The 11,189-nt window shown below is 35.7% G+C and overlaps 2 protein-coding genes across 4 annotated transcripts; one reads left to right on the forward strand and one right to left on the reverse strand.

Moving 5' to 3' along the window:
* Positions 1-3,258: 3,258 nt before the first annotated feature.
* On the reverse strand, positions 3,259-4,522 carry CSN7 (COP9 signalosome subunit 7). Its single transcript, XM_023164569.2, has one exon. The coding sequence runs from the start codon at positions 4,385-4,387 to the stop codon at positions 3,596-3,598; it is 792 nt and encodes a 263-aa protein (XP_023020337.1). The 5' UTR covers positions 4,388-4,522; the 3' UTR covers positions 3,259-3,595.
* A 1,237-nt stretch (positions 4,523-5,759) lies between these two features.
* Positions 5,760-7,911, forward strand: LOC111508926 (mitochondrial ribosome-associated GTPase 2). 3 transcript variants are annotated; one of them, XM_023164570.2, is made up of 4 exons: positions 5,760-5,982; positions 6,025-6,510; positions 6,858-6,996; positions 7,527-7,911. In XM_023164570.2, exons 1-4 carry the CDS (start codon positions 5,872-5,874, stop codon positions 7,904-7,906), a joined length of 1,116 nt encoding a protein of 371 aa, XP_023020338.2. In that variant the 5' UTR covers positions 5,760-5,871; the 3' UTR covers positions 7,907-7,911. The 3 variants fall into 3 exon arrangements, with proteins under 3 accessions (XP_023020338.2, XP_023020339.2, XP_023020340.2); XM_023164571.2 differs by having other exon boundaries at positions 5,826-5,982; positions 6,033-6,510; XM_023164572.2 differs by having other exon boundaries at positions 5,833-5,982; positions 6,041-6,510.
* The last annotated feature ends 3,278 nt before the right edge of the window (positions 7,912-11,189 follow it).

Consider the following 11,189-nt stretch of genomic DNA (forward strand, 5'->3'; position numbering starts at 1 on the left):
GACCTCATTAATCCTTAGCTCGCACAAGTTTCGACTTCTGAGGGTTGTCGTTCGTAGGAGTGCGGCAGCTGGTTAACGCAAAAACATATTTTAAACAGAACAGGAAACAGATTTGTATTGAATATTCCTATACATGGTAGATATGGTGGAAGATCTTGGTCCAAAGCAGAATAATTCCATTATTATTTTTATAATTACGAAAATTTATTTTTGTTTGTGCATACCCTAACAAGCTTTCAGCTAATCTTTGGATAGCCAAGTAAGAAAATTAATATATTATAGTAGTAACTAATCCCTCGGCTTTAATTTTTTCGAAAGTTGGGAAATTTAGCTGGTGGGGTTGGGAAAATTTCGATTCCCTCCCCCCTGGATTTTCTTTTTGCTACGGCCCTGCTTCCAAATGTTCAATCTTTGTTTTGCAAAGCCTGAGCACAATCTACACCTTCCTTTGATAATTCTCGCATTTTTTTATAAAGATGGAGAAGTAAAAAGCCAAAACCTTTCTTTCCCATCAATTCAATATTATGAAAATAATTAAATTTTCATGCATTTATGGTACACCATAAAGTGTATTTCTTCAATGTCCCCTACCCCTTTTATTTTTAGAAAGGGTCAATTCAAAAAATTGAAATTTGGGATGATGCAAGAATACTTTATTTTGAAGTGAAATTGACAGATGAAACTTTCAAGATGGCGACTGGGCGCAATTTGGAAAAAAAATTAAATGGAAAGGGGTCTTGTGACCCATCGTTTTGAAGCCCCTGACAAATGCTCCACAACCCTAGAATATAATGTCAATATCTTCAACTACTACAAAATGGCGGAACTTTTAATAATTGCCTGAATTCATTGACGTTTAACTGCATATGAGCTTGAGGTTAGTTCAGAAGATGCTCGAAATGGTTGCCTTGAACTTCTTGACACATGAAAAGCCTATCCGATATTTCACATTTTCGAACACAGTAACGTCATTATCTCTACAAATATTTATTATCCTCTGCCGTATATCCAATATTGAAGCAGGTTCAGTTTCGTACACCTTTTGCTTCAAATAGCCCCGTTAAAAAAAGTCTGAAGGTGTCAAGTCTGGCGAGCGGGCTGGCCATTATGTAGGACCTTGACGGCCAATTCAACGAGCGGGAAAAGTAGTATACAAATAGTTTCTTACTTGTCTAGAGTAACGTGGTGGTGTTCCATCTTATTGGAATACAATATCCATATCGAATTCATTAGGATTCGCTTCAACAATTTCAGTGATGAGAGGGTCAACAGTAGTTTCCAGCATATTCAAATACGTTCACCTGTTGAAACTTGATCAATAAATAGAGGTCCTACAATATGGTTTCCCAATATTGATAAATTGTTGACGTGGTGCCTATCTACTAGTAAAACCAAAAACTAAATGAGAATATGCTAACTGAATAATGATGTTCATTGTCATACAGACATTTTTTGTCGTGTTTATGAACAAAAAATAACTTAACAAACCTTATCGGTTTGTTGAAATTGCCATATGGCAGATAAAAAGGAATATTTCAAGAAATATTGATATTAATTTGTTTGTCTTTAGAAAATTATTAAATGTTCCGCCATTTTGTATTAGGTGAACTTCATATTCTAGGGTTGTGAAGTATTCATCAGGAGCTTCAAAATAAAGTATTTATGCAATCATTTCATTATCCCAAATTTCAGTTTTTTGAGTTGATCCTTTCAAAAAATCAAAGTGGGGGGACATTAAAGAAATGCGCTGTATAATGGCGTTCCAAGGGGGGTTGAAAGTAGTCTGAAGTGTACATTTGGACTGAATGGTCTAGGCTAAGGCAACGGTCAGCCACAGGCGGCGAAAGGTCGAAACTTGTATCGCCAAATATTGTAATGTGTTGTATACCAAGCATAAATTAATACGTAGATGAGGTACACCATACCTCATATTTTCAAGCCACAACAATCAAGCGCAATACACTGGTTATAGCTTTTCTAAAAGCTGTATTTGCTTTTCGTCGCAAGCTGGATATCTTTGACAAAGGTATGGTAAGACAGCAATTCATTAATTTTTTGACAATTCTTGAATGTAAAAAGAGTTTTTCACATATAGGTGGTGGGTACAGGCAATGTTACTTGTGAATCTCATAGGTCTAAAGAATTTTCAGAGGTGGACGTCAATAAAAAACTACATTAACTCGTGGAAACTGACGATAGTTTAAAACATTTTTGAGTGCCCAGATAAAGATTTTTTATTGTACTCCATGCATAGAGAATATCAGACCCTGATTGATCTTAATTTCTTCTTGAAAAGCTTTATGAAAAGATCATAAAGCAGAGCGCATATGACAACCATATTCCCCCCAACTTAATTGAAAAACTGATCTCCATTAAGAACATAAAATTGATCATGAAGGAACTATACCTAAATCAGGAAGAACATAAAGAAGGTAAAAATATGCTAGCAAAAGTTATTCAGGGAAGCACTCAGAAAATATAAAGAACTATTTTTCAAAACTCAACATAAGCACATCATTTTCTAATAAGAATAATTTAGGGAACATGTTATTCAACGCAAAACCCAAAAGGGATAAATGGAAAAAATCGGGCATATACACACTAGAATGTGGGGACTGCCCAGCAACTTATACAGGTCAGACAGGCAGAAACTTCGACATAAGATACCGAGAACATGTATTATCAGATAAAAAATCAGCCATATATGGACATCTAAAAGAAACAAACCATACAATAAATAAAGGAAACATGAAAATTCTTCATACATGTTACAAAGGAAGGGAGATGTATTCATTGGAAGCGTTGGAAATGAATAAATTGTACAAGGACCCGAAGTTCATAACGCTCAACAACCAACTAGATCTATGCAGAACGCCCCTTTTGAATTTAGGAATTTTAGAAAACATCCAATGGTTGGCAATCGTGACATATTGTAATATTGGTAACGTGTTAGGACAGGTACCTAGAGCAGATACCTGTCCACACTATTTAAGACGCAACTTGACAATTTGTGGTAGTTACTTGAAAATGGCCTTATAAGCCGAAACCGGTCGTAACGAATAAATAAACACAGTAGAAACTAGACAAAAGTATCTTCTTTATTCTATATTCAACATGAATTTCTACAAAATGAATGAGTCATCAATCGACTAAGTTAGATATTAGCAATACGTTGTATCTCAGGTATTTGAAAAGACATTATTGTCGATTCATTTCATTAATTGCTATATACTGGGAACAAATAGGAAACGACAGAAGTTGAAAATTATTGTTTAATTTAATTGTCAGACTACATACAAGTTTGATGTAAAATTTTTGAACACAAATGAATTAGTTACGAAATTTTCAGTATAAGCTATGAACATATTTGAACAATTACTTCACAAATCAGCTACGATTCAATTAAACTTTGAAAGAAAGATCAACAGTACCTTTGCATACTTTAAATTGTTACTGATTTCTACAACCTAATTATATTCAAAAAAATCAAAGCCAATATATAAACGTCCATGAATCACAAAAATCTGTCTTGGAATCAAGAGTTCGTGTCACGCCTGGACCATTTCTCATATATCACTTTAGCAATGAGTTCATGTTAACGAAGAATCCTGAGACCTTTTATATTCCGAACCTTTTTTCCCTTCTCAGCAGATGAAGCCGCCTCCCGACTGTCTGTCGCCATCACTTCATCATTACCGTCAGACCTTTCTTGCAACTGAGTCTTCAGGGTTTTTCTAATATTCACTATTTCATTTTCGATGTCAGCCTTTCTTTGCATGGCTCTGGTTTTCTCTGCGTTAGCACGATGGATCTGACTTTCCACACAGCTTAGAACACCTTCGCAAGAAGAACACCAGTCTTGAAGACAGTTCAGTATCACGTTTATATCATCGGCTCGAATATCTCTGCCGATTGCATAATCTACTTCCAACTGGCTATTTTTTTGATCGAGTTTACCGTGAATTATATCAGCATAAATAGCTTCAATAATAAGGTCTTCTAGGTCTCTCACATTCTTTATATCCAGTTCTTGAAGAAGAGTACTGTATGGTATACACTTGGACTTAGTGGCAAGAGTGACGATCGTGAGGTGCTGCAGTTTTTTCTTCTGAGCAGGTGTCAATTCCAACAATTCGCTTTGGTTCGCTAGGTAATCTTTATAAGTTCCAAAAGCAAACAACTCTAAAGTGTTCAAGCATTTTTTATCGGCGCTGTTCACCATTTCCACTACGTTTGGCATATCTAGTAATTCTCCAAACACGTACACGCCCGGTGTTTCCAGTGCTTGTTTGATGAGTTCTACGCAAGCGGACCCCTTGGCACTTTTGGCCAAGATGACAAACTGTTCTAAAGCATTTCCAGACAAAGGATTTTTATCGACGACCATTTTTCTAGCTCGGTACAATTGTAAAAACGATTCCGGATAATTCACAGTTTTAATCTATGAAATTCGGAAAAATAAGATCAACAACTTTTATGAAATTCCATAGATTCACATTTGACAATTTTGACATTGAAGTCTCAGCAGTCTTGCCAACAAGATACCAAGCAAAAATTTCATAGTCAATTTTGTACATTAACAACAATTGCCCTATATTATCGAATTATTGTTGAAATCTTAAAAAAAACATTTTGAAAGATGGAGAGTTGTTAGTAGGAACTGAAACATAAAAACCATTCGTTAATGGAGAGAACTTCTTTTAATAAACACCAAATCAACGTACAGAAGTAAACACTTCTGTACGGTGACCAAATCCACTTTAACTCAAAGGAATAGAACATCATATGGACTTGATGTTTTAATCCCTCCAAGTAGTCTAAAGCATGTGGATATAGTATACCCTCCATAATTGTAGTATAGTCTGGTAGATTGTTAGTGAACTATTCCATAGTTTATAGCATAGTATAAAGATACTATGTTTAGAGTTTGATGTATTTCAAGTCATTATAGATTGTGTCATGTGCCATTAGTCACTAGCACAGTAGAGTCATTAGTGTTCCTCTTTAGCTACTCAAAAGCGCCCTGGCAAAAATTTCCTGGTCAACCATATCTACAATTAGAGATTACCTTTCATTACGGACCAGACAACTGATATATAGAGCCGTAACAAAGAAAACCACATCAATTTAGCATGGATCTCATCATCAAGGGTAACGATCCAGCCGACACCTTAGCCAATATTGGAAGAAACCATCCACTCTCTAATCGTCCTCAAGCAGACTATAGAGTTTCAAGCATTCTTAAAACATAATATCAAGGTTCAAGGATCTGGCTACTTGTTCTCGTAAAGGAATCGTCAATATGTGCAGAATTAGGAACAATTATTCCGTCAATAAAGTTCATCTCCACAAACTAAAAGATAATTGATAACGACTGCTGCGAATGTAGGGAATACAGACTCTCCTACATATATTCTTTGCCCGCCCTAACAAATCTCACAATATACAACTTCTTCTTGCCTCTCTCAGCATCCCTCTTTCAACAATTCAGCTTCTTACCTTCCACAATATCTTTTTCAAACAATTATCACCATCTAACATACAAACCATATCCAAATTTCTGATTACATCCAATATAAAGCTGTAGTGATTAATTGACTTCAAATTACAATTGAATTTTGTTTTACGGCAAACCCAGGGGGTTTGGGTTCGACTCAGATCCACTTTAGTGTGGGCTCCATTTGTAGTAGCAACATGATTCTGGAACTCCTGGCTGGATAGCCCTGGTAGCTGAAGCCATTAATGAAAAAAATAAGAAGAAGCTGTCAATAGTGTCAAGGTTAAGAATAATGTTCTGGTGTTGTAATTCAACTGCGAAGAAAATAAAACAAAGTTTTATAGGAATATATTAGTTCTGAGGAACACTGAAAGATGTTCAGCAGAACAAAATTGTCATTTAAAATTCTGACTGGAATCTGTAGATGCTCTCAGAGCCTTGCACAACCACTGCGAAGCAAAAAACCTAAATCAACAAAGAACACAGTAAGCAAATTCTCTATTGATTAACTTCCAATTTGAACGTAGTTACAAAGCTTTATAGATTTGAAACAACTTCGAGTTTCTGGAGGATCAGGCGGAGATGGTTGCATATCCTTCATGTCTATTTTCCGCAATGAATTTGCTGGACCTGATGGGGGCGATGGTGGAAATGGGGGTCATGTCATTTTTGAGGCGACATATGATGTTAAGGATTTGAAGAATGTTCCTACCATAGCCAAAGCAACCGACGGAATCAGGGGTGCTAATAAAGACTGCCACGGCAGAAACGCAGACCATTATATCATCAAAGTACCAGTCGGAACGATAATAAGGAATGCTAAAGGAACCGTTGTAGGAGATTTGTCGAAGGAAGGACTGATGTTCATTGCTGCTAGAGGAGGCGCCGGAGGCAGAGGAAATCACTTTTTTACCACTGCCACTGAACAAGCTCCAAATATATGCGAGTACGGTGCTCAAGGAGAAGACTTAGAGTATACCATGGAAATTAGGAGCATGGCACACGTTGGCTTGGTAATTATTAATTCCAATGGCTCACGCTTATTTTTGAAAAATTTGAAGATATGGCACCTTGCAAGATGTAAAACTATCTATTCAGGAACTGCCTCTTGGTAATAACGTCCAACTATTATTGAAAAAGACCAACAAAAATTATTGGTATCCTCATCGTCTTTCATATTGTATCCTAGTTTCAACTTTTGAATGGCAATATCTTCAAAAATAGAGCCAAATTTTGACTTCAGACTCTTGATAAACTGACAGAAATACTCGAGTCTTTTTTTTTATTGCAAAAACTAGCGCAAGCCAATAAGAAACATCCGAGATGTAAATTTATTTTCATCAAACTGGTGAATTTTCAGATAGGATTTCCAAATGCAGGTAAAAGCACCCTGCTCAGAGCAATTTCAAGAGCTAGGCCTAAGGTAGCTCCTTATCCCTTTACAACACTGAAACCGCATCTAGGGATGGTCCAGTATGATGATTATGAACAAATAGCAGGTTAGTCACAAAATGAAAAAGTCAGTGGGTTTGGTATAACTTTTGATAGCGAGATTACTACACAAATTTTTTCAGATGAACTGCCCAACATTCAATTCATCGAAAATATATTTTCTCCACAGCAAAAACAAATGTGTATCCATTATTGTCTATTAATAATAATAATCCGTCTTTATTCATCAACTTCATAAGGAAAAACAAACTAGTAAAAGAATAACTGTGAGTGATGGATTGGCAAAGTAACAGCAAAAGCTGTTTTTCAACTCAACCGCAAACAAAAACGCTATATTATGGGTATAATCTTTCTATACAAATAAATTGTCAGTATCATATATGGCAGATATGAATAATTGGCAACTTTTCAAGCCAGAAAATTCTGGACAAAGTGTCTGTGATACCAACTTGAAATTGGAGAACTATGTCAGGACATCTTTGCCATTTTTTTTTAATTTCGAATTTTCACTGTCACTTGGAATTATATAGATACTTATTTATTGATTGTAATTATTTTACATTCAATTATGTTCTAGTTGCCGATCTACCTGGGTTAATTCCAGACTCACACAAAAACAAAGGGTTAGGAATACAATTCTTGAGGCACGCTGAGAGATGTATGGCTCTTATATACATCATCGATATTTCCGGTTCTGAACCGTGGGAGAATCTCCAAACTCTACAGTTTGAATTGTCTCAATTCAACGAAGACCTCATAGCAAGGCCTCAACTGGTGATCGCTAATAAAATAGATTTACCGGATACTGAAGAGAACATTACGAAGCTGAAAGAACATACAGACTTACCTGTTATTCCTGTCAGTGCCAAAGTGGGGACAAATGTATTAGAGTTATTGAAAGAAATTAGGATTATATATAATGAGTATAAAGAAGCGAAAGAAGTAAATGAAGATTGAGTTTGCATTTTGTTTTATTGAACACCCATCAACTCAGAATGAATGTGGTATATAGTCTTACTTTGATTTGAATTTTCATAAAAGCAGTGTAAAAGCCCTTATTACGGACAGAGTTTTTCGTGGAGAATTTGTTTTCAAGTTGATATATAGATCCGGAAACACTCAATAGTTTTTACTGCACAATTGCTCAAAAACTAACTTCATCCCCTGTTCCTACTTCAAATCCTATGGATTATTTAAATAATGTAAATATGCCCAACAACTTTCATTTTGAAGACACAAATTTATTAGAGCTGAAAGAAGTCTTGCAAGAAAATAAAAACAAAAATGCAACAGGCATTGATGAAATTTCAGTAAACATTTCAAATAACTTTCCCGATTCCGCTTTGAATACACTAGTGATGACTATAAATAAATCCTTTTCCCTTAGAAATTTCCCTCCGTGTCTAAAAACAGCTCTTGTAATTCCTATTTTTAAAGGCGGTAATGCAGAAGATCCAAATAACTTCAGACCTATCTCCAGGCTCTCAACACTCCAAAATCATAGAAAAAATTGTGAAAAAAAGTGTCTCAGCTTTTCTTTATAAATACAATATATTAACCAACTCTCAATTTGCCTTTCAAAAGGCACAAATGTTGCAATTTTTTCTTTTCTTGAATATGTCTACACACATCTCAATAATGGTGAGGTCTTTGCTGCAGTATTCTGCAATTTCTCCAAAGCTTTTGATTGTGTAAATCATGAACTACTTTTGCAAAAGTTGAACTACTATGGCTTTAGAGGAGTGTGTAAGGTCTCACTTAAGTGATAGGAAACAGTAGGATCAAACGAAAAACTATCACACACTAATGATATCTTATGGGGCGTTCCACAAGGATCAGTACTGGGCCCGATTCTTTTCCTCATATATGTAAATGACCTTGATACTCTCTCAATTCAAGGGATTTTTACGATCTTTGCAGATGACACCACGCTCCTTTGGCATGGAAAAAATCCTTATAATATGAAAGAAACTATCTCTAGTGATTTAGAAGTTGTGAAAAAATGGTGTGACGCGAACTACTTGTGCTTTAATATTAAAAAAACAAACCTACTCACCTTCAGCTGTAATATCAACAATTTATACTTGAATGGAGAAATTCTTGAGAATAAAAAACCGATCTAAATTCCTGGGAATCTTCAAGAATAACAAATTAAATTTTGATCAACATATTTCAGCTTTGAATAAAAAAATTGACATCAGGATGTTATGCCAATAGTTTCAAATGAACTGAGTTCATCCACAACAAAAATGGTATATCATTCCCTGATTGAGTCCCACCTGAGACATGGTGTTGCTTTCTGGGGATTTTGCAGTCAACAACTTTTTCATTCAATGTTTGTTTTGCAAAAGCGAGCGGTTAGATACTTATGGAAGGTGGGAGTGTGTGAGTCATGACTGACTATTATTTTTGAGAGAAAAAATTCTCACTGTTACTTGTAATTTCATACTGGAAACTGTTTGCCTGATTTACAAAAAACATAATATGGTTGGAACTCCGGAACATATAAATTACATTACCCGACAAGTAACAGAAAATAAAATACATCTTTCTGTTCCAAAAACAAGTCGGACAAAGTATTCTTCAATTTATGAAAGTAAAAAGCTGTATAATCACATACCTTACGAAATTACGAAGGAAAAAAGCTATTTAAAGTTCAGAAATCTTGTTAAAGATGTCCTTGCAACTAAAGCTTACTACAATCTAGATGAATATTACAATGGAACTTTGCTGTGATTTAATATATGTTTTTTTTGTTGTTTATATTGACACCTATACTTTAAATTATATTTCATTCTGGGATATATCTTATCTTATTGCCATGACATGTGAACTTATGTTCAAATTGTGTATATTTGTTTATTACTTTTTTTGAAAGGGACTATACAAACTATTTTGTCTACAAACTTTGTTAAATTTTATTTGTTATTGTTATATTTAATCTATTAGATATGTGAACTTAGTTTTGCTCAAATTGTGTTTCTGGGTATTTGTGTTTTTGAATTGTTTCTTTTCTTTTATTCTTTGAAGTGCTATACATACCAGATTTTTCAACAAGCTTTGTCAATAAGATAGTAACGGGTGATTTTTTAAGAGGTATAGGATTTGATTTTCAAAACAACACAAAAAATTGATGAAATCCTTAGTGGAATCAATAAAACGATCAATATAATTTAATGTTTGAAGATGATTTCATGCAAATTTTGTCCGCGGCTCCGCTTTAGATGGCCCATGCGCATAGTCCAATTTTGGCACACTCTCTCTAACATATCGACCGGTATTTCACATATAAATGCTTCAATATTGGCCTCCAGAGCGTCAGTCGTTGCTGGTTTATCCCTGTAGACATGAGCCTCAACATGACCTCACAAGAAATAATCCAAAGGCGTTAAATCACGCGATCTAGGCGGCCAATTGACTGGCCCCAAAAGTGAGATAAACTGTTCACCGAAGGCGGCTCTTAATTGGGTCATTGTTTCGCGTGCCGTGGCACCGTTGAAACCACATGTCAGGCATATCGAAATCTTCCATTTTGGGCAACAAAAAATCGTCAATCATCACACGGTAGCGCTCGCCATTCATAGACAGTAACGTTCCGGCCATTGTCGTCTTTGAAGAAGTGCGGCCCGATGATGCCGCCGATCCATAATGCACACCAAACAGTGACTTTTTCGGGATGCATCGGTAGCTCTTGCAATGTTTGTGACTGTACTTTACTCCAGATGCGTCAATTTTGCTTGTTAACGTATCCATTTAACCAGAAATGAGCCTGGTCGCTGAACACAATTTTTCGATATAAATGTGGATCTTCCTCCAACTTTGCCAGCGCCCATTTACCAAATGTTAGACGTTGTGGAAGGTCGTGTGGCTTCAATTCTTACACCAGCTGTATCTTATAAGGTTTTACACCTAAATCCTTTTGCAAAATTTTCCACGTAGTGGAGTAAGAGAAGCCCAATTGCTGCGAACGGCGGCGCATCGACATTTCACGGTCATCACGAACACTGGCGAATATAGCCGCAATATTTTCTTCGGTCCTCACTCTACGTATGCGTGTTGGTGGTTTAATGCCCAATAATGTAAACTGGGTTCGAGATTTAGTCACAAGCATCCGAATAGCTGCCTCAGTAGGCCGATGAAACTGTCCATAAATTGACACTTTCTTCACTGAGCATGAATTTTGATAATAAAATTCAATAATTTGCAAGTGTTGTTCATTCGTAAGTCGATTCATGGTTAA

The sequence above is a fragment of the Leptinotarsa decemlineata genome, unplaced genomic scaffold (assembly GCF_025532065.1).
Source record: "Leptinotarsa decemlineata unplaced genomic scaffold, Ldec_3_MD MMD2_tig00000882_RagTag_RagTag, whole genome shotgun sequence".
NCBI classification, from domain to species: Eukaryota; Metazoa; Arthropoda; class Insecta; order Coleoptera; family Chrysomelidae; genus Leptinotarsa; species Leptinotarsa decemlineata.